The sequence below is a fragment of the Natator depressus genome, chromosome 6 (assembly GCF_965152275.1).
Source record: "Natator depressus isolate rNatDep1 chromosome 6, rNatDep2.hap1, whole genome shotgun sequence".
NCBI lineage: Eukaryota > Metazoa > Chordata > Testudines > Cheloniidae > Natator > Natator depressus.
Genome location: NC_134239.1, coordinates 40,315,396 through 40,339,653, shown reverse-complemented (window position 1 = coordinate 40,339,653; position 24,258 = coordinate 40,315,396). Strand labels below are relative to the sequence as shown.

The window sequence follows — 24,258 nt, the reverse complement described above, 5'->3', positions numbered from 1 at the left end:
TAGCTTCAGCTCAAAAATTTGTCTAGCACTATTTTTTGGATTGTCTATATTCTATTCTACTCTCGGTCTCACTGGTGTGCCTCAGTCCCTTTGTTCTCTGCCTGTGGCACATAATAGTCTAGTCTTCTCTGCGTTGTAATACTTTGGCCTAATTTCGGTTGTTGGGTTTAGTGTGCAGGTACTGGTGGCCTGCGATATGCAAGAATTCAGACTAGATGACTCTGGCCTTTAAACTCTATACTTTCTGTATATAGAAGTTACTGAGGGCTATTAGAGAGAAGCATTTCTTGCTCTTGTCCTCAAGCATTGGTACTACATTTCTCTATACCTTTGCGTAGTGTCAGTGTGATCTTAACTCTTTTGTGTATTAGCAGTGGATGCTTCAAACCTATTACAACAGCTGGTGCTCTTGAATTAGAATAGCCCAAACGCTGTTGCAGCTCCCAATATTACCTTTTTGTGTAACCTATGTTTTGGTTTTCACCTGAACAATTCCTGTGAGAGATGAAGGTTAGAAAACAAACTACTCTGCTTGTGATATTCTTGTTAATGGGATCTAAGTGTACAGGTCCTAAATTGCTGCTCTTTGTTTATATTTCAGCAGTGCCCATATTGTCCATAAATGCAGTGATTTACAATCTTAAAAATAACAGTGCTGGGGAAAAGGATACAACCCACAAAGTGATCAGTACGTTTTTCTAGTACCATTACATCCATTTTTGTTTATGATATGGGTGCAGTGGTATGGGATAGGGAGGAGGGACATAGCTGAACTGTTTAAGGTTTGTTTTTTTTTTTAAATTGAATTTTTGTTTTCATTTTCACACTCCTCTGTACATCCTGGTTCTCAGGTCATCACCACAGTTCCTAGTGCAATATCTAGCCCAGTTTTATAGATTCAAGTTCAGTGAAAGCTCCCAAACTTCTGGCTACTTTACCCTCAAACCTTTTGAGTGATTATTTCAAGGTAGGAACAAGCCAGAGACCGATGCCAAAATGAGAAGTAAGGGTCATGAGCTGATATGATGTGAAATTGAGGATTAAGGCTAACATTTTCAAACCTGGTTCTTGTGTGCTCAGCACTCCTGAAAATAAAACTACTTAGACACCTACACCAAAGGTTTTTAGATCTGGGTGGTTAAGTGAGGAATAAGCATAGCAGATGAGTGGTGACTGGCACCATTCCCTCTCAGCCCCATATGGCTTTTGTGGGTGAGCTTTATTTATGTTGTGCTATATAAGGCCTGGTCTACACTGTGGGTGGGGGGATTGATCTAAGATACGTTGACTTCAGCTACGCTATTCTCATAGCTGAAGTTGTGTATCTTAGGTTGACTTACCTTGCGTCCTCAAGGCGCGGAGTCGACTGCTGCCACTTCCCTGTTGACTCTGCCTCTCGCAGCAGTGGAGTACAGGAGTTGATGGCAGAGCACTCGGGGATCGATTTATCGTGTCTACACTAGATGCGATAAATCTATCCCTGATAGATCAATTACTACCCGCTGATCTGGTGGGTAGTGTAGACGTACCCTAAGTGTTTGGAAATCCTGCACAGAGTTCCAGACTTAAACTTTAGTACCTCCCAGAAAAACTACTTGATTGCAGTGGAAGAGTGGTTCCCCTACCAGCTTTGTTTAAAAATACACTGAATCTGTTCTGGTTTTCTTACTACATTTATCATTGTGATAACTGATTACTTACAAACCAACCCACAAGCTTAATGCTAAAACAAGCATATAGAAACAATCGCTCATGAGCAGAGACTGCATATGCTTAGCATCCATTGAGTAAATGCTGCAATAAGTACAATGTCAGGATGGGTGATTCACTGTATGGATAAGCAATAGTCAAATACCAAATTGTCTGGATAAATGTGTACTTGCTTAATGTAGGAGATCATCACCCTCATTTAGGCAAAGCTGCAAAGTCCAGATGTCCATGAGTGCCAGCTCCTGCTTACTGTTCCCAACACACACCAGTGCACGTTGCTCATTGGTCAGTACAGTAAATCCTGTTTTTCTCAATATTGTGTTTTGTTCCTAAAGCTTTATTTACATTTTTTGTAAAAGCTATCTGGGCAGCAGGCACATTGGTTGAGTGTGGGGTACTGCACTAACCAAGAACCAGTGACTCCATGTTTGGGCTTTGTCGGTCTTGCAGATAGTGTAAGTTGCTGCTGTGTTATGTTTATTTTGGGCATTTGTTACTTACTACTAAACTTTTTTTTAAAATGTTACTATGTCACATTTTGGTTACTTTCCCCAGGTGTTCTGATTGTTGGATGACAAGCTAAACTGAAAAATATTCTGATAAAAAATAAGTTCAGATAAGTGTGGCAATGTAAGCACTCAAGCCAGCAACTAGAACCTGATTCAACTTCTTTGTGCTGCTTCACAAAACCACATTTGCTCCCCATTCTAGGATTCTGTACCAAACAGATCAGGGGCTACCTCTGTAAATATCCCCCTCTACACTTTACCTTCTTTCCTGTCAAATGAAATTATGCTTTTGCAGGTTACTAAGCAATTCCTACTGCAAATTCAACTTGCACAATGTGAAGAATACACTTTACTGGCTGAGTACATCCACCTCTTCAAATCTCACTGGCACCACTAAACTACAGTTATCCACATCAGTGGTCGGAATTTAAGTTTCTTATGTAGTAAGAGCCTGTATAATGTGGAGAAAAAATAATGCTCTAATTATTGAAGTGCAATGTTGAATATTAAGGTGCAAGTTTTTAAATGCAATCTAAGATGTACAGTTACCCAGAATTTGCTTCTAAAAGTACCATGCACCATTAACTTATTTGAAAAAGACTGCAGTGATTTTAAAAACAAAAAACACTTAATGTTTAATAGCTTGTTTTTGCCTGTAAACTAAAAACCGTAACTATGGATACAATTAATGCAGGACTAACAGTGCTTCTGGAAATTTCAGTATACAAAGTGTGCATCTGATGAACTGACAACACAGCAAGATAAGTTTTTTCATTTTAACTTACTTTGGAATGAGGAAATGTACTATCTTCCACCATTTTGGGGAGGGAGCAGGGAGTAGAACTCTGAAAACATCATGAGGAATTTACCTCCCAACCTATATGTTTAGCTGAACATCGCTTGGGAGGCTGCTTTGTTTGACTGATGTAAGAGTGTACACACAAAATCCAAATGAGGCATGAAGTTATTGATATCTTTTTATTTTAATGGAATGTTTTTTCCATTTTAAAACTACAAAACAGATTCCATACATTCTGCCATAAATAAAAACAAACAATAAGGCAGGACACTACATGAGCAAACTGAGAACAACTGTTTTCCAGGAACTGTGAATTAAAAATGCTTCACAATTATAAGCCATCCAGTTTTTAAAATAAAACTGTTGAAAGCCCCCCAAAACTTCAAGTGGTAGATGTTAACACACTTGAAGAGGAACAAAATGCAATTCAGACATTTTGTGCTATTGTTTTTGAAAAACCTAATTTTGTTTAGAGCACTTTCTAAGACTCTGCTGATCAAGAACCATACAGTATAAAGAGGCACCACAGTAACAAAACCTCATGGTGGAGATGTTTGTTAAAAACGGTTGTCCCTTTTTAAACATTTGACATAAGAGGCAAAAAAATCTCTTCATACAAGTCTTTCACAGTCCGATTTGGAACCGGTTTCATCGGATTCGCTTTTGCTGTCGTGCTCTGTATATGTCATGTACAGGAGGAACCACAGATCCCTTCTCCTCTTCATCATCAGAATCTTCATTTGGTCTCTTGACAGCTTTATTGAACATGGTATTATTTTCCACAGGTCCATTGCCTTCCACAGTTAATTCAGGCAGGCCTCCAGTAATTATTCTTACAGCTTCATCAACAGCTTTGGAACAAGAAAGATTAATTGGCTTCAGAAACAAACTGGGTTTTCCTTGATAAGCAAAACAAGTCAGCAAGTTATTAAGCTGCCCTGGACACTATGCAGGTGTACTGAGACGCACTGCTAAAAACAGAACAGAAATGTGTCACCCTTTGACATCACATGAGAGTCAGGATTTCCTACTACTACCTCTAACAAAAGGATATGCTGCTGTTAAAGTGTGTTGCCGAAGGGGGAATAGAACTCACACTCAGTGGTGTAGCTTAGTTTGCGAAAGCAGGACTTTTTAGCTTTGAAATGTTACATTTCAGAAACTTCTTAACAAGGCATTCCTTCCACATTTCTCAGTGTCTCTTAACGTTTCTGTAAGATGGTGCTTGACTCGAATTTAACAAGGACATGAAAAAAGACAGTTCATTTAAGCCACTAATTAATCCACTGCACTTTGAAGAATTCTGCCATTTTACTCCTTACAAACATTTGTGAGAGTCCAGGATACTGTCATTTAAAAAATTAAATTACTTTACTTTAAAAAACAACAAGGCACCTTCTCCACCTAGGGAATTCTCAAAATCTAAGTCATCTCACTGGATGTCAATCTTGCAACAAAAATAATGAGTGGGCTGGAAACTATACTGCATGGGAAAACATCTTCTGGGAAAAGTCAAGTGAAATGTACTGCTTTGACTTTTGAGTCACTTTGGCTGCATGCTACTTTCAGAAAACATCTCAGGTGGAAACTGATGTCCAAAATGGAAAACAACATCTTTAGTATCCTTGCCTAAGGTGACTTTCTCCTGTAACAAGCAAGACTTAAGTTTTAGTTTCAGGTCTGGTCACTTGCTCCAATATAGGGTGAAGATACTGAGAAAGTTGCATATTAGATCTCACAGCAGCCCTATTGTGTCATGTTCTGCTATAAGCATTAGGGGACCAGACCCATAAAGAGACTCTTGATCCATTCAGATCTCTTGTTGATTATACAGCCCCATTCAATGCATACTCTAAAATGGCCAATGTCTCTTAAGTTTGTGAAACGTGTACTTGGGGAATGAAAAGGTGTATGCCCAGGTCCAGGCCTGAGGGGCTTTTATTAGCTGAGTTATGAACCATTCACCTCAGGAAATGATAATGGGAAAGTTGTAGAATTTACAGCAGCCCTAATAGAAACAATAATGAATCAGAGAAATATACTGACCCGGGAAATCTCAAATAATCAAAGGGCAGCAAGCAGCAGCGTAATCTCAGTACAGACTGCTAGGCAGATTTCCTGTGTAAGAGGATATACAGCTATCCCCACACTCACCATGCACTGCCATGTTGCTACTTCAAGGACATAGAATAAAAATGGAGAAAAAACTTACTTTCTGGCATTTTGCATCTTCGAAAAATCTCCATGAGTTCATCCACTTGCACAAAAGGGCCCTGTTATTGGAGAAGAATTTAGATGACTGACTAGGAAATACTTACACATTACTGGAAGCATTAAGTAGCACAGTATATATAATTCATTCGTTAAAGCACTCTACTGGAGTGTATGTACCAGTTGTGAAGCCTGTGGAATATTTAATTATTGAAACAAACCTGAAAACACACAGGTGGTGGGAGGAGTTTCATTAAAACTACAGCAGCTGGTGGGACTGGAAATACACCACCTGGCACAGGATGCAAACCTGGAGCTATTGAGGAAAAGAACAGTATAAATCAAATGTGAACGGCAGAGTAATTCAGGCTTTAGACCTCTTCTGACACAAATGAATAATTAGCAGAAGTACCTTTTGTCATTGTCTTCAGCTATCTGAATCCTATAAAACAACCTACAGCATGTTAGCCCTGAGGCTTCTGCTAGCTGTAACAGATTCTGCAACCCTTTCTCATGCTTACCTTAGTCTGGCCTCTGTTCAGCAAAGACTTATGTCTATCCCAATCCAGCAAAGCACTTAAGAACCAACTTAACTTTAGATGTGCGTAAATTCTTTTGAAGTCCCAATGGGATTTAAGCAGATGCCTAAAGTTAAGTCGGTGCTTTTCTGAACAGGGGCCTTCATGAGTATCCCCATTAAATTCAACGGGATGGCTTGATGTGAGTTAGGGGGACAGTAACAGGCCCCTGAACGAAGTCTCCAACCTTAACATGACTAAACTCTTGACTTACGTGCTAAATGTCTTGGCTGAAATGGAATCATCTGCTGTGTGTCTGGTTTTGGGTATTCAGGTTTTCTGTCCACTTCATCTTTTAGAACAGGCACTATAGAAGGAGCCACCACAGGGTCTGGAATTATGGTTGCTAACTTGGCACGTGAGACATCCTGAAAACGGAAATTAGAGAGCACTGAACCAGGGAATTTAGTAATTTCATGTTTTAATTTACACAAAACAATATCATAGTAGGAATTAATGATAGAATGACAATCTCAGCTACACTTTTTCTAATGCTTTCTGAAGACATTTGTTCAATCTATTCAAACTTGGGTGCCTTAGGAGGTTCCTGGATCCTATATTTAGACTATGACTTATATGTATTATAGTTGTGCCTTGAGGCCCCAGCTGAGATCAGGCTCCATTGTTCTAGGCACTGTACAATGACTTAGGGCTTGTCTAAGTATAAGTTGTACCAGCTTAACTTAAATGGGTTTAAAAGCAGTTAAACTGATAATCACTGTGTGGACACACTTTTATATATGTTTAAACCTGACTTATAATGGTTCATCTTGCATCTGCAAAACATTTTCTCTCACAGATTCATAGATACTAAGGTCAGAAGGGACCATTATGATCATCTAGTCCGACCTCCTGCACAACGCAGGCTGCAGAATCTCACCCACCCACTCCTGCGAAAAACCTCTCACCTATGTCTGAGCTATTGAAGTCCTCAAATCGTGGTTTAAAGACTTCAAGGAGCAGAGAATCCTCCAGCAAGTGACCCGTGCCCCATGCTACAGAGGAAGGCGAAAAACCTCCAAAGCCTCTTCCAATCTGCCCTGGAGGAAAATTCCTTCCCGACCCCAAATATGGCGATCAGCTAAACCCTGAGCATATGGGCAAGATTCACCAGCCAGATACTACAGAAAATTCTTTCCTGGGTAACTCAGATCCCATCCCAGCACAGGCCATTAGGCCTATTTACTTTGAATATTTAAAGATCAATTAATTACCAAAATCATGTTATCCCCTCATACCATCTCCTCCATAAACTTATCGAGTTTAATCTTAAAGCCAGATAGATCTTTTGCCCCCACTGCTTCCCTTGGAAGGCTATTCCAAAACTTCACTCCTCTGATGGTTAGAAATCTTTGTCTAATTTCAAGTCTAAACTTCCCGATGGCCAGTTTATATCCATTTGTTCTTGTGTCCACATTGGTACTGAGCTTAAATAATTCCTCTCCCTCTCCAGTATTTATCCCTCTGACATATTTAGAGAGAGCAATCATATCTCCCCTCAACCTTCTTTTGGTTAGGCTAAACAAGCCAGGCTCCTTGAGTCTCCTTTCATAAGACAAGTTTACCATTCCTCGGATCATCCTAGTAGCCCCTCTCTGTACCTGTTCCGGTTTGAATTCATTCTTCTTAAACATGGGAGACCAGAACTGCACACAGTATTCCAGGTGAGGTCTTACTAGTGCCTTGTATAACGGTACTAACACCTCCTTATCTCTACTGGAAATACCTCTCCTGATGCATCCCAAGACCACATTAGCTTTTTTCACGGCCATATCACATTGGCAGCTCATAGTCATCTTATGATCAACCAATACTCCAAGGTCCTTCTCCTCCTCCGTTACTTCTAATTGATGCGTCCCCAGCTTACAACTAAAATTCTTGTTATTAATCCCTAAATGCATAACCTTACACTTCTCACTATTAAATTTCATCCTATTACTCCAGTTTACAAAGTCCTCCAGATCCTCCTGTATGATATCCCGGTCCTTCTCTAAATTGGCAATACCTCCCAGCTTTGTATCATCTGCAGACTTTATTAGCACACTCCCACTTTTTGTGCCGAGGTCAGTAATAAAAAGATTGGTCCCAAAACCGATCCCTGAGGAACTCCACTGGTAACCTCCCTCCAGCCTGACAGTTCACCTTTCAGTAGGACCCGTTGTAGTCTCCCCTTTAACCAATTCTTTATCCACCTTTCAATTTTCCTATTGATCCCCATCTTATCCAATTTAACTAATAATTCCCCATGTGGCACGGTATCAAATGCCTTACTGAAATCTAGGTAAATTAGATCCACTGCTTCAGAGTAACAGCCGTGTTAGTCTGTATTCGCAAAAAGAAAAGGAGTACTTGTGGCACCTTAGAGACTAACCAATTTATTTGAGCATGAGCTTTCGTGAGCTACAGCTCACTTCATCGGATGCATACTGTGGAAATTGCAATTTCCACAGTATGCATCCGATGAAGTGAGCTGTAGCTCACGAAAGCTCATGCTCAAATAAATTGGTTAGTCTCTAAGGTGCCACAAGTACTCCTTTTCTTTTTTAGATCCACTGCGTTTCCTTTGTTTAAAAAATCTGTTACTTTCTCAAAGAAGGAGATCAGGTTGGTTTGGAACGATCTATAAAACCGTGTTCTATTTTGTCCCATTTATCATTGACTTCAATGTCCTTAACTACTTTCTCCTTCAAAATTTTTTCTAAGACCTTGCATACTGTAGATGTCAAACTAACAGGGCTGTAGTTACCTGGATCACTTTTTTTTTTACTTTTCTTAAAAATAGGAACTGTGTTAGGGGTTGTACCGTATGATTGGAGAATTGCTGAGTTTACAGATTCATTAAAAATTCTTGCTAATGGGCTTGCAATTTCGGGTGCCAATTCCTTTAATATTCTTGGATGAAGATTATCTGGGCCCCTCATTTAGTCCCATTAAGCTGTTTGAGTTTCGCATCTACCTCCATTCCCATTTGTCATGCTACCATGACAAATGGGATGCTCTTTAGCCTTATTAAAGACCGAGGCAAAGTATTTGTTTAGATATTGGGCCATGCCTAGATTATCCTTAACCTCACTCCATCCTCAGTGTTTAGCAGTCACACTTCTTCTTTCTTTGTTTTCTTCTTATTTATATGGCTATAGAACCTTTTACTGTTGGTTTTAATTCCCTTTGCAAGGTCCAACTCTACTTGACTTTTAGCCTGTCTCACTTTATCCCTACATGTTCTGACCTCAACAAGGTAGCTTTCCTTGCTGATCTCTCCCATCTTCCACTCCCTGTATGCTTTCTGCTTTTTCTTAATCACCTCTCTGAGATGCTTGCTCATCCAGCTTGGTCTACAACTCCTGCCTATGAATTTTTTCCCCTTTCTTGGGATGCAGGCTTCCGATAGCTTCTGCAGCTTTGATTAAAAGTAATCCCAGGCCTCCTCTACCTTTAGATCCATAAGTTCTTCAGTCCAATCCACTTCCCTAACTAATTTTCTTAAAGTCAGCCCTTTTGAAATCAAAAACCCTAGTTGCAGATTTATTTTTGTTAATCCTTCTTCCGTTCAGTTTGAACTGAATTAGCTCACAATCACTTGAACCAAGATTATCCCCTACAACCATTTCTTCTATGAGGTCCTCACTACTCACCAAAACCAAATCTAAAATAGCATCCCCTCTAGTCGGTTCAGCAACTACTTGATGAAGGAATCCATCAGCTATCGCATCTAGGAAAATCTGAGCCCTATTATTATTACTAGCACTCGTCCTCCCGTCTATATCTGGGACGTTAAAGTCTCCCATGATCATGCAGTTTCCATTAGTATTTACTTTATTAAAAACATTAAAAAGGACTCTAGAGCCCAGCGGTCTATAGCACACCCCAAGCACTATCCCAGGGGAGGCTCTAATAGTTTTCTTCCCCAATTTAATTTTTGCCCAGACGGACTCAGTCATATCCATTTCATCGCTTCTTATTTCTTTACATTCTATCTCATCATTGATATACAGTGCTATTCCATCACCATTACCTTTATTTCAGTCTTTCCTAAACATCTCATTTGTGGAAAGAGCTGAACCATTTTAGCTGAAACTTCACCAAAAAAACAAAAACCAAAGTCAGCATGAGGCCTGTACCCAGCATTGGAAATTTCAGCGCAGCAGAAATTTAGCAAAATTATAGGATACTGAAAACAGTATCCTAAAATGGAAAATTTTAAGCAACCTTAATTAAAGGCATTGCTACTTGCACCATCTAAAACATGTGGTTGTGTCGTATATTGTGTGTATTTATAAACATTTTATGTTTTAATAATGTGTGGGGTTTTTTTTTATTTTTTTAAAGTATGAGTCCACAGACTCAAAGCCTGAACACCAGCCCTGCTTCCACCAACCATGATTATTTGTAATCGATGTTTAGGCCCAGTCCTCCATATGTGAGCAGTTTGATTGAAGCCAATAAGCTAGTTCTCATAAGGAGTACTCACATGAAGCTGGCTCATATGATCAGGTTCTTTATAAACAATTTTGGAAAACAACAAGTGACTCTGAAGCACCCTTTCTGAGAGATGTGATTCCAGTGTCCTTCCTCTTAGCAGAAGTGGGAAACAAAACAACCTTTCCAGCAGACAAGCTCTTATTGCTCTCACACTTGTTTACTTATTTCACATTGAACACAAAAACCTTCTAGTCTTATCCCTCAATTATTGTTTTCCCAAAACTTTACATATCGCAAAAAATTAAAACATCAGTAAAAAAATACACCCAGAAAAAACTAAACTAGTGGTTAAAACATTCCTAGAGCTTAACAGACGTGAGAACTGCCAGTATCACAGATCAGATACAAGCACTTAACACATTCTATTAAATCGTGACTGACATGCCTGAGGCTCTCAGCACTAACAGAAGTATGGTTGTTATTAAATAAAGGCAGTGTCAAATCCACCTAGGACAGGCAGATTTTCTCAGCCCTCCTGCTTAATATCATGTTCAGTCCATCAAAGTCAATGGGAGTTTTGCTACTGACTGAACAGCAATTGGGCTCATTGCTCCGATAGTTGTCGTTTTTAAGTTTTTTAGCAGAGGAATGCCTGCTTTTAAATGCCCATTGACTTCAGCAGGAATTTTGCTTGAGTAAGGAGCTCAGAATTAAGCCTGCACTGAGGATTTGGGTACTACAGGGCAAAGGCATTACTGCACCAACTTTTCATTGATGGGAGGCAAAAACTTAAATATTAATTTAGGCAGAGTTGTATCTGTTAGTCATGTTCTCTCCCCCCAGTAGTTAATGCCTGGCATTCAAAGAGCCAGCAGCGTGGGACCTCTTGAAGTTTTCACTTTGCCACCCAATAACTTTGCAGGTGAAGGACTGAACAAAAAGGCTGTGAACTACATTAATTCCTGGTTTAACTTGGAGTTAAAAGCATCGGGGTCTAATTCATCCCTGATTTAACTCCATTCTAGATCAGATCTGGGCCCAGCTAAAACAACTAAAAATTAAAAGGAGTCTATGGAAATAACAGCCCAATCTTGCTTTATTTGAAACTCAGTGACAAAATTTCCACTAGGGGCAGGATCAAGCTAAAAAATTAGAAGAGTAAAACCCTAATAAAAAATGTACCCGTTTTTATTTTTTCTTGTCTGTCAAGGAAAACTTTAAGATGAGGTGAGACAGTGTTACAGGATTGCACCAGATCTCAAAAGAACTAATCACAAAATTAAATTTTCTTAGCTACCTACCTTGTAACCAAGAGCTTTAAGTTCACTTGCAGAGCAAGGGTACAAATCCATGAATTTGTACCTATCTACCAGTAGAGCTGTTTCTTTACCCTCATATTCTTCTTTGAAGGCTGTAAACCTCCGTTTTTCCACTTTAAGTATACTAGCTAGATCACCAATGTTACTTTCAAAAGCTAAAAACCGGGCCCAGATTTCTCTGCGAAAGAAAAAAGATAAAGGGAATGAATGATTGTTTGGCGGGAAAGCTATGCTGAATCCCTCCTACTTGTAAAGATACACAAAGATACACAAATTTCAATAAAAGGGATTTGGAAGCATGGACATTACCATTTGAAGAAATTATTTCTTCAAGTATCTATTTTATGTGCATGCATAATAAGTAACACTAATACTATGCTCCTAATAATCTCTCTCATTTTTATAACACCTTTCTCTCCAATAGACCTTATAGCATTTTACAAACTATATACAACCAACACCACGGCAGTAGTGTGGAGGGCAGCGAGAGAGAGCGAGCAATCAATGCCCCGTGTTCTGCACAATGGTAAATCCCAATTTCTTTGCAGAAAATCCCACACAGCTTGGTAAGAAGGGATCTGAGCACGTATATCTGGGCTTAATTCAACTTTCATTTGAGCTTCACAGCCCACCTTTGAGGAGAATTTGGCTTCTAAACTCTATACCTTCTTTGAAATGTGGATAAAAATTCTTCTCTCTCAGAGGATCAGAAGCAACAAACTGGGGCATGAATGAGCAGAGCAGTGGAACATTTGACTATGATGCATAGGTCTTGTAATGTAAGGCTTGTGGACATTTCCCTGTGGGGAGCACCAGGGTTTGTAGTCTTGTTGGAAGAACTGTGTTTAATAGAGGAGATGGTGGAAGCATGGCTGACAGGGTTAGGGACCAGATGGGAAAGGGCTGCAAGCTCATCTACGATCCTTTTGCACTGTAGTTATTTCTCTGCTTTTTGTACTCCTTGGAAAGTCCATTTCCCATCAGTTCCCATCTCACCTTCTCTCATGGGCTTGCATTATTCCCCACAGTTTTTCCCTTCCTTTCCCAAAATGGCAGGGAACAATATTGTGATCAGCAGTACCACTGGCTAAAGAAAGTGTTGTATATTTACAGTGCAGGAGGTTTTTGTCCTATGTCGTCACCAATGCTGTGCTGAGCAGCTTCTGTAGTCCAAGGGGTGAATTCTATGCCCTTTCCTTTAGGTGGGATTATGAGGGAGAGTACACCTGCAGCAATTCTTCTAGTTAATTTGTGACGTCTAAGCTTTAAAGGAGGGTTTTCAAAGATAGAAAAACAAAATAATTTGACAAACTTACCCAGATTTCTCAGGTGGGAGGCTTCCTGATGTTAAAACACGTTCAAACAAAACTCTTGTATTATTGTCCTCTAAAAAAATAAAAATATATAACAATTAAAAAGTATAAACATTAAATCCAGTTCCAAATCTGCTTCTACTCAGAGAAATTTGTCTTTAAAGTGAAAAATAAAAGCTCGTTCCAACGATATGATACTCTGACTTTATTTTATTTTCAATAAATAGGATTCAATAAACCTAAATACACAGCTACAGCTGTATCAATATGCAAGTCAATCCTATTGCGGTGGTATCAGGAAATGCAAAAGTCTCCTGCATGGACCTCTCAATATTTTATAGGTACTTACTGTGGTGGAAATGGAGTTGTTCTGTAACATATGAATAGTGTATTGTGACCTGGTTATTGGGTTTTTCACGGTATGAATATGTTGGCTTAGTTTAATACCAGGCTGTTGGAAAAACAAGCAGGAAACAGGACAATGGCTTGAGATAACCATCCATCTGCCCAGCAAGGTACAATGCAGGAGCCCTTTGCTTTGATGGTCTCTCTCTGACTGCCTGCAGAGTTCCCCAAACTGGTTGTGGGCAGCAAGGTCCAAGTCTGAACTCAGGAGAACAAAAAACTAAACTAGTTTTAAAAGGACACCCCATCAAACGGGGAAAACGACTGACACCCAGACCAAGAGGTTCAGGCCTGGCTAGAGTCTCTGTAGAGGTGGCACGCCTCTAGGTAAGAAAGAGATGCATATAGACCTACTGTTTTAGAATCCTTTTTCTCTTATGCTATGCTTTATTTCTACGGTTAAAATCAAACAATACTTTGGTTTAAAAAAGGTTGTCTGATCACTGTTTGCACCACTGGCCATAGACTCCTGAAGGGAAGAAACTTCAGGTACTGAACCCACGTGGTCTTGCTGGAATAAGCATGATTGATTGCAGAGCACTGTAGCCCAGACCCTGGGCCAAGAGTGGGATTCCACCCCAAAAGAGGTAAAGACTCAAGGCCTGACAGCTGAAGGGGTGCACTTTGAGACCAGCAAGGGGTCGGGGTGCAGATAGTCCAGTAACTGTGACACCCACCACCACCTATTGCTGTGATGCTATCCTGTCCTGCTGGTGAAGTTCCAGCTGATACTGTGTGTAATGGTGCAGAGTAAATTCTTATCTGTTCATCTGATTTCCCTAAAATCCCCCTATGCCAGCCAGATAGTCACAACAACAAAAAAGGGGGAGCTATTTTCAAAAATATTTAGTGTGAAGCTCTTTAGCACTAATATTACCTTTGTTCAGAAAAATCTCTTAAGTGAGCAGGCTCAGCCAGCCAACTCTGTTCACTGGTATGTGATGTCACAAAGCCTTTGCTTTTTTCCCCTCTCTACATCTGCTCTTATGAGAATTTACACAAATATCCATTTTCTCAGAGGGATGTTAGGGAACTGGATTTTTGTACAAACGTCCCCTTGTTTCAAGTATGCCCCCTCTTCAAAATCTCTTAAAGAGAGAAAATAAATGAAGCATGCTAATTGAGCTATTAGATAATAACTAAGGGTTACATTGTATCATTTAAATGCCAGTGTAGGGAAAGGAAAGTGGTGCAAGCATAGGCCCAAATGGGCCAGTATGTGTGGATGGATAAGTAACATCACCCAGAGCTGTGGAAGCCCCTCCATGTGAGCTCAGCGGTTTGGGAATCTGATGAATCTTTAGAAAGCATGGCTGGGCAGGGAAGGAGACTAGGGAGTTAGGACAAGCCACTCTCCCTACTCTTCTCTGAATCTGTGAAACACCACAGCAGCTACACACACAGCCTCCACTGCAACCCCATACCTTTGCTTCAGACAGCTCCAGTTTCTTGTCTGTTCCATTAACTCCCACACTAATGAGTCCTGCAGTGGCATTGCCCTGCTGCTAGCCCCACAACAGGTACACTGACACTGCATGCATGCTCTCTCCCCTTGCACGTGTATGGCTTTGTATCCTTGGAGCACTATATGCCCCTCCTATCCATGGCCTTTGACAGCCATAGCCCCCTGCCGAGGAAACACCAATTCTAAGTTGTCAGTTAATTCACAATACTAATTTGAATTTTGCTTTTCCCATCAACTGTTGGGGAATGAATTTTATTTGTACTTGTGAAAGGTCAGAAAACCCTGGAAGCAGAATTCCGCAGTCACTACAGGAAAGGATCAATCCATCACTGTTGTTGAGTCTGCAGACAGACTTTTTAACCCCCTATGAATCTTTGTGCCCAAGGAGTTAGATTTTCCTAATACATTTTCCATTGTCAACTACAGATGCAGTGAAATTGCCACAGTGCAAAGTACTTAAGGACTTGGAAAGCCCACTCTGTATAGTGATGAGACAAAATGGGATCTCAATGTCACTTCATTTCTGGATCTTCACGGTGCAGAAAATGGCACAAAATCACAGAGGTTTGGTGAAGAAGATTACTGCCCCGTAGGAAAGAATTCAAACCAGTATGCAAACAACTTGGGCCCAAGCCAAACTCTGATAGTGAAGGTTAATGTTTCATTAATAGCCCTCCCAGTCCCCGAAGCTTACCATTAAGGTGAGACAAATAGTCAATGTATGCCAGGACGTATTCTGGAATGTCTCCATATTTTTTCAGTCCCAACTCAAAAATCTTGAAGGCCACTGACTTGTCCTGCAAATGTTAAAATAGCGTTAGCAGCTTCAAAAAGCAGCACAACTATTAACACTTCATTAATCCCAAAGAATATGTCTGAGTTTACCTTACTACAGTAATACTCCATCAAAGCTGCCGTGACATAGACATGATGGCGAGTCCGGGCATCCTCTCTCGCTTTCTTAAATATCATTCTTCCAGATTTGATGCCTTCTGCCCGCCTTGCAAATTTCATATACTGTATATATACCTGAAATATACATGATGATTTGTTCAACACACAAGATGGTATGCAAAATATAAAAGTATTAAGATATGAAAAAGATCCTTTGGGCATATCTAGAATCCGCTCCAGTCACAAAATATAATAAATCATAATAGAAACAACACGTTCAGACAAGGTAGCAACTATGAGGCAGCATCATGGAATATATACTGCACCAAAGCTTTAATCGACCTATTTATTTTTGATACGAGGCCTGTATAAAATTACAAGGATAATCAATATTAAAATTCTTGAGGCAGGAGAGGTGGTTAGGTGGGTATGAATTTACATATGCTATTGCCTTCAGAGAATTACAATTATACATAAGTCATTTGCTGTTTCTAAAAATGGCAAGTATCTTACAGGGATAACAGAGCACATACAGGAGGCCATAAGACCCATAACTGAAGATGTATGCTAAAAGTCTGTTCAAAAATTTACTAGTGGGTAACGGGATCCGAAATACTATTCATTCTGTCCTATTAGACTTGTAATTTTGATGTATGGTCATGCAAATAGCAAGCATATGCTAATTAATTGACTGATCTGTGGTGTGTATTCTCTATGGACTTGAGTCTCCTTTCACTTATTCTGGGTTAAATTAGGAGTAACAGCATTGATTCAACTGAAAAACTGGTGAGAGAGAGAGAGAGGGAGAGAGAATCAGGCTCTGGGAGTTTCACAGAGATGCACTTGTACTTGAAGCTGCATTGTGATCTAGTAAACAGAGACCTGGACTGGAGTTAGGAGACCAGATTTCTGACTCTGCCACTGCCCTGCTGTATGACCTTGGACTTATCACTTTACCTCTCTGCGCCTCTGTTCCCTTCCCACCCTGTCTTGTCTATTCATAATATAAGCTCTTCAGGACAGGAACTCTACCTCACTATGTGTTCGTACAATGCTAGTACAATGGGCACTATTGTAATACAAATAGTAATAATACAACTTTCTTTTTTTTCCTCCTTAAAGTGTCAGTGTAGTACTAATCTTGGGTATTTATGCAGTGTACTTCATCCCAAAGTGCTTCATAAACTTAAACATAAAGCACCACTGCGTTGCATCATCCACTGGGATAGAGAGTGGCAATCAATGGGTGCAAAGCACGCAGTTATGGCAAGAGAAAATGAAATTTTGGCCAAGTCAACAAAGCAAATGCCTATTCTTATGAAGCATGTCAAGGGATCTTCAAAGTCCATTCGAATGGAGATGGCTTGCTGTAGGTTTTTAAGGACACAGAGAGTAAAGTGCATGGTACCTAATTTATCTACCTTGGAAGACTAAAGGGCAGAGTTGTTGACCCTGCTGGAATTTGAAACTGTGGTTTCCAAGAGTCTACGTATTCTCAACCTAATACTTAGTCCACTAGTCATCCACTCGAGCTATTAACTGATGAGAACGCTACCCATTCTTTGGGTGTACTGAGATCAATATGACTGGAAATGTGTAAAAACTAAAACTGAATAGTATAGAATCATCTTACCAAAGTGGGATCAATATCTTCAATAGCCAAGAGCCGGTTATATATGCTGTGCACCTTCTCATACTTCATTCGACTCTGAGGAAATAAAATAAAATAAAAAAATTGCTAACATGCTTCATAATACTAGAGAAGCTGAAGTTCCTGGAAGTCTCTCTCTGCCACTGTCTGCCTCTACCTACTTGTTTGAAAAATAATAATAATAAAATAATTAAGTAGAAAGCTGAATATTTCTAACATATTTTTGGAATTAATAATATAGAAATATTTTTCCATTATATTACTTTAGCCTACAAAGTATCAATATAGGCTGAGAAGTTTGGCAGAATTAATATTCTGTTTATACAGTACTTTTCAAGCAGATGACATTTTGGAGAAAAGACATCTTGTCCCACTGGAGTTTGAGTCAATACTGAAATCTTTACGCTTACCTCTTCATAGTCTGCATATGCAAAGTACAGAAGCATGTTCTTCTTTAGTAAAGTGCTGATCGCTCTTTCATAAATATTAGCAGCCTCATCACTGAACAGTTTAGCATTGTTCATGTCCTACGATAAACAAACATTGTAACAACATTATTTAATACTCATGACACTGAAGACAAAATGAAGATCTGATCTGGCAGGCACTTGTGCACATGGATTTTATTTATGTGAGTAGCCCTACTGAATTCAAATGGAGTATTCACTCCATTCGCTCATGTACATAAGCGTTTGAAGGGTCAGCATTAGAATGCTACTATATGTATCAACCATAAAAATCTAACATTTAAACTACTTAAAATATTTAATGCCAACATTATAATTGCATTTCATAACTCAAAGTCTCTTAAGTGCAGTTATTTTTAATTTTTGATATTATGGAATACTATTCAGAATTCTAAAATCTACACACAGTTTGAAATGCTAAAAATGTGTTTTCCCCTTTGGCCGTATCCATTCCCTTACCCCTTTCTCAGCTAGCAGCTTACTGGATTGCTCAAGATACTGTGCAGCCTCGTACCAGATATCTGGATGATGCCCGAGGACCAACAGGCACTGCTCATAAGCAAACATAACTAGGGGGAAAAAGTCAAAGTGATAAATATTCCTAGCAAAAGAATTTGTATGACTGTATATTAGTAACTTACACTGGTTACTGGTAACTAAATTACAAATGTATCAAACACAGAAGTATCAGATAATACAGTAGATCCTACTAATACCCAATGTGGCTTGAGGACAGCCTGCCTCTCTTCGGGACACTACCCAGTTGTAGTCAGTGGACATACTGATGCAAGATCCCCTCAGTATAACAGAGAGGGGGTGACTGGAAAAGTCTTCTGCATATGGGCCTGTGACCTCCCATCATGGTTTGAAATAGCCTATATTTGCAGATTTTCCAGGCCCACTATAGGGCATTTGCAGCCTGGCCTTTGAAGGGAGTTAAGGCAGCTTGAAGTACTGACAGAAGTGTTGCAGTGGTATTTGTATGTAGAGCCGGAATTGGGATTAATGAAGAAAAAACATGATTTGACCAACTTTAGACATAGCACCTTAACATTGACAATGTTAAGAACACGTTACTTCTGCAGCTGAAGGTCACTCCCAATTCTCAACAATGATTCAAAACATGTTGCAGAGTATCTATGTCTGATTCTGATATCTAATCATGTTACCTCTTTTTGTTATGAGAGTTTGGTCTTCTGTGCGCAGTGGATTACTCTTTTCCCACTGGATATATTTCTTCCACATGTCAACCTGCTGAGCCTCTTGGGGAGTATTCTGTGGGGGGACGGACGGAGCATTGCGATCCAGACCTTTCATAACAGTCTCATATTCCTGAAGAAGAGGTAGATAATGTTTTAAGTTGTAGAGAGAAATAGACATCATGAAAGTGACTGCTCACAGGTATGCTTAGCATTTTTGTCCTATGAAAATATCAAATCTATCAGCCTACCAAACAAGTAGCTGTACTTGAAAATCTTAACTAGGCTTAATGTTTTCTGGCTTTTATGGAATTAACCAATGTAAAAATGAAGTGAACAGGAGTCTGTACCTTGGCCACACGTCTAGCATTCATATAATCTCTACTCCGATCTTCAATCATTTTTTTAGCTAAGTGAATATTGATTCCCTGGGGAGAAAAATAAAGAGCAATTGAAAATACACTATTTTACAAAAACATACAAACTACTGGATTTTATTTCAGAGAGAGGAAGGGCCCTGTAAAACAATTTAAGAATGTTCAACAGAAGTCTTTTAAAAGGTATGGACATCAGAAAACAACAAATATCTCCAAATAAATGTATGATAAGCGGCCAAGTTAGGGAACAAATGCGATGACGTGAACAATCTGTGTTTGGCAATTTCTTTTTGCTCCCAAAACTTTTTAGTCATTTATATCACAAAATATTTTTGATTTTTTTACTTCTAACACACACATGCCCTAAGTGATGTTTGACTGTGCAGGAAGGATTCAGAGACTTAAGACTTCTAAAACATAAGAATAAACTTTACATACAAATTATGGGACATAAGACTGAAATTTTGTCTTGCCCGAAGTAATGATCAGTCCACAGTCAGTCACAATTCCTTCCCTCATTACCCCTTGTCCTTTACCAAGTGAAGCTCAGCTCTGTTGTCCAGCATATTGCAGAGGTCAGAGCCAAGGCACTGGCCACTCCCATCCCTCCTTGCTCATCTATGAGCGGTTAAGAGTAATAACAGCTCCACAAAATCTACTCTGTCCCATTAATACAGATTGGCAATCTGGGTACTCAAGTAGGTGAGTAGGCTTTGTACACACTTATTCCCCAAGGTGGGCACATAGGACAAGTTATAATCATGCCCCTTAAATAAATATATTAATTTTAAATGTCTGAGAAAGATAATCATATTCTTTAAATTCATCGTGCTGTTCATTTAAATGGAATGAAACTCCCTTGGTATTTGCTACTTCAAATGCCTTACACTTCGGACTAAGGGCATGAACTGGACTAGATCCTGCAAATTTTACTCTCTCCTGCAATTTGTTGAACGCCATAAACTCCTACTGAATTCAGGCCTTAAGGGAACTCTGTGGGGATATGGCACCTACTGAGTACAGATCAAATAAGACCCTAAAAACCAGCATACTTAGATGTTCAAAAGGCTCACGTTTTTCTTGACTCTTCACAATGGATATCAATATTAAAAATAAAAAATTGCTACTAAAATTCTCCAATACAGCAGACGGAAAACGCATGACACTATGTAACTTAAAACATCACAACAAACTATATGAAAAGGGAAAAATTCTCAAAGTTTATCCGAACAAATAGTCTGTAAGTGAAGAAATACAAAGAAACAAATTATCACCCTGTAAAATTCTTGCATGGATGCACAAAGAGCTCACCATTGTACATGCAAAACATGCACTGGACTACCTTTTATCTGTTTGCACACATATATAGGGTGGACACAATTCTGGGACCAACTTTTAGTAGTTTTTAAGACAGGATTTTCTAAACAAACCTAAAATCACAAACAATTTTATTTTCTCAGTTACCTCTTCATATTTGTTATAATCTCTCCAGAGTTGTTCAATGTTGATCATTGGGTTCACACAACCTCGCTGGTAAACCCTACGAACAGCAGTTATCCTCTGGTTTTCTGCATAAGATCCAACTGCCTCTCTAATAGTGAAGTGAGACACTAACATGTCAGTAATTAAAACACTGTAACTTATATAAAACATTATAATTACATGAATTAACTTTTAAAATATACTTAAAAGTACTTACACGCCTTTCAAAAAATTGATGTAATCCACCCAGATCTATGTAAAAAAATAAACCCAGAAAAAATCAAATCAAGAAGCACTTAGTACAGTAATCAGAAATAACTAGTTAGATAACAAAACATACCTGGTATGACATGATTTCCATGCCGATTTTATCCAGAGCAAAGTCATATGCCTGAGCCATTTTTTCTCTGAAAAAATGCCACAATATTGAAAACATTCAGAGCTGGGACTAGGTTTTATCAATTTTAATAAATAGTATTTATTTTAAAAACTCTTTTAGCAACAAATTCTAAATATATATTTAAGTAAAAAAGACTAGTGCTGTAAAATAGGTGTTTGGTTTCCTTAAATTCCTGGCTTTCTGTATTCAGACAATTACCACAAGCAAGGAAGTTAAAAGGAAAACTGTAGCTGGCCTAGTGCACTGATGGCAGTACGTAATGCTCTCGTGTGCCTGGGGCTCTCTCTTCTTAGATGACTGGAGCTCACATATGCCATGTGCACCAGGAATAGAGGAGATAAGGCCAGTTGCTCTATAAATATTCCTTGCTGACTGATTTACTTCGTGGCAATACCTGAAAGAGATTAGGAATCCCTGAGAAAAACAACAAAAAGCAGTTAAGAATTAAAAGGAGTGGTTTATAATTAAAAAAATTGAATGGACCTGGTTTTTACTTTGAAATGCTCTTCTTCCCCTCCCTCCATAAAAATTACTTCTTTTTAATAATCAAACGATTTCATGGAAATTTTTTTAAAAATCTTTCAACCATCAACCTCTCGCCGCCCCTGGTCTCTGCCAAAAACTGTAATTTTGTTTTCACTCTCCCTTTTTCCATCTTCCCACCTCCCTTTTCACCCCCTTCTCCACACATTTTGCCACTGAAAAAAGGGTTAGGGAATATAAGACAAAGGAAAGGGGAGAACAAATACCCCCAAAAATGTGATTTTTCATATTTTTAATTAATATTTTTAAATTAAAAATTCTGATTTTCTTCATCAAATTTATTTACCATTTTTAACAGCAGTAGTAATGAGTATGTATAGCTTCGCTAAGTGATGACTGTGGAGAGAACATGACAACAACCTACAGCTTCTTAAAGTGTAAACATTAAGGCCATGTCTACAATACAAGTGCTACAGCAGCACGGCTATGCCACTGCAGCTATGCTGCTGTAGCGCCATAGTGTAGACGCTTCTTGCAGCATCAGAAGGAGTTTTTCCATTGGTATCACTAATCCACCTCTCCAAGCAGCAGTAGCAGAGTCGACAGAAGTATTCTGCAGTAATCTAGCCACATCTACATCAGGGGTTAAATCAGCTTAATTTCGGTGCTTGGGGGTGTGAATTTTTCATGCCTCTAAGTGCTACAGCTATGTCGATCTAACTTGTAAGTGTAGGCCAGGCCTTCGGATGGAGAGGAATTTAGTGCAGTACGCAGGAGTATAAGCAGGAGAAATGGGATGAAATTAAGGAAAGAAAAGTTTAAAATGAATATCCAAAAATTCTTCCCAACACCATGATGTATTAAGTTCTAGAATAATCTTCCCAGGCCTTGTCTAAACTAGAGTTCTTCAACTGTTCCACCTTGAATATTGTATCTTGATTAAAGCTAACACTTGAGCTGTATTACTTGACCATCAATCCTGGTCTACAGAAGGCTTTTATTATTTGCCCCCAATGACCAGAAAGTTTAAAATTAGATTAGACTAGGCAAAAGATAATGTATGATAGGGAACAATCCCTCATTAACAGGCAAATGGACAGGACAATTTACTTCTCTAACTTCTCTGGTTGTCTCAAGGAAGCAACTTTATCTGCTATTTTATATGGAGCATGAGTATGGCAACTGCCTACCAGAAAGAATCAAGAGAAAATGTTTCTGGAACAGAGAGCAGGTGATATCTTATAGACCCATTATGATCAGAGCCAGGTTTGTCAAGACAAAACCCCTGTTCAATGCCTTGTAAAGGAAAAGAGAACCACCATCAAAACTAAATAAGAATTTGGAACAAACCATTTTTACTTACTTGTAACTAGGTAGCTTTCCCTTGGTTTCACGTACATACGAAAGGTAACACTTCCATAAATCTATGTGTAGCACTTTCATAAGGCATCTTTGAAACAACTGTTAATATATGGAGAAAACATGATCAGGAATCCAAGAACAAAAATTAGATTTTTATATTATTTCTTTGAGCGCCTCAATTAAAACCTTCTCTGTTATTCTGAGCTGAAATGTATTGGAAAGAATACCTAAAATACCCACTGATTTGATAAGATTATCTTCATGTTAGGTAGTGAGAACTGGCGAGGTATAAAATGCAGGACAATTGTTCTGCTCACCCCACTGTTTACAGTGTGTTGACAGCAATAAAACCCACTTTAGTGATCATACTTCTAAGGTATCCTTGGATAAACTGGATAAAAAAAGAATGACTCAGATAAAATATTCAATGCAAGCTGCAGTTCTTTCCAATTTCTACCCCAGCCTAATGAGATGATACCTGGTCTCCTTATAAATATATATTTCATATGTAAGGTCCTAAGAATTTTTTTGTTTTAAAAACCAAAATCTTAAAAATTACATAAAGTATAGAATTTATTATTGGACTCACCTTTTCTACTTTGTCGTAATTTTTTGCTTTAATCTGTAGGGAAGCAGAAAAGAATAAATAAATTGGAAAAATCCTATTTTTAAAAGTAAATTTTGTATACGCAGTGATGAAATGGTTTGTCTGTGTTTAGAGTAATAATGAGTTCTAGTCCACTGCTCTAGCCACTAGGCCACATTGCCTCCCTATATTTCAACACAACATAACTCTGCAAAATTATTATTCATTGTACAAGAAGCCTCTATTTTTCTTGGCTATTTCTGTTATTAGGGCCAAGTCTTAGTTCTATTGCAGTCAAATGGAGGTTTACTTCATTGACTTCCAACAGGACCAGAATTTCAGCCTTAATGAGCATTCTTACTTATATTCTGTATTGGAAGTCAAATTTTCTAAGTTGGACACTTACTTTAAGGTGCTAAATTGTGGACTTAAGTGCACAGAAACAGATACTAGTTACCTCTGTGCCCATCTGATCGTCCAGATTCTGGGCACCCCATCTTAACCACCCTAGTTTGACTATTGAGCTAAATGGGTCATTTCATTTATCAATCCACTATAACATTTGAATGATGTTCTGTAACGTATTGCTGGCAAACATCATTACATCATGCTGAAAAGTGTATGTG

The 24,258-nt window shown here is 38.8% G+C and overlaps 1 protein-coding gene across 1 annotated transcript in view; it reads right to left on the bottom strand.

The window, feature by feature from the left end:
* Positions 1-3,233: 3,233 nt before the first annotated feature.
* Positions 3,234-24,258, bottom strand: part of CSTF3 (cleavage stimulation factor subunit 3) — a 78,945-nt gene continuing 57,920 nt past the window's right edge. The window contains exons 4-21 of the mRNA XM_074955104.1: positions 23,636-23,668; positions 23,048-23,145; positions 21,142-21,208; positions 21,019-21,053; positions 20,784-20,910; positions 19,293-19,370; positions 18,913-19,075; positions 18,203-18,312; positions 17,687-17,803; positions 17,259-17,333; positions 15,617-15,760; positions 15,426-15,528; positions 12,865-12,934; positions 11,531-11,726; positions 6,022-6,175; positions 5,451-5,545; positions 5,231-5,291; positions 3,234-3,869 (exon numbers count right to left, since the gene is read on the bottom strand). Of these exons, the coding sequence (XP_074811205.1) occupies positions 3,667-3,869; positions 5,231-5,291; positions 5,451-5,545; positions 6,022-6,175; positions 11,531-11,726; positions 12,865-12,934; positions 15,426-15,528; positions 15,617-15,760; positions 17,259-17,333; positions 17,687-17,803; positions 18,203-18,312; positions 18,913-19,075; positions 19,293-19,370; positions 20,784-20,910; positions 21,019-21,053; positions 21,142-21,208; positions 23,048-23,145; positions 23,636-23,668 (1,929 nt within the window). The 3' untranslated portion in view covers positions 3,234-3,666. The remainder of the gene's footprint in view (positions 3,870-5,230; positions 5,292-5,450; positions 5,546-6,021; positions 6,176-11,530; positions 11,727-12,864; positions 12,935-15,425; positions 15,529-15,616; positions 15,761-17,258; positions 17,334-17,686; positions 17,804-18,202; positions 18,313-18,912; positions 19,076-19,292; positions 19,371-20,783; positions 20,911-21,018; positions 21,054-21,141; positions 21,209-23,047; positions 23,146-23,635; positions 23,669-24,258) is intronic.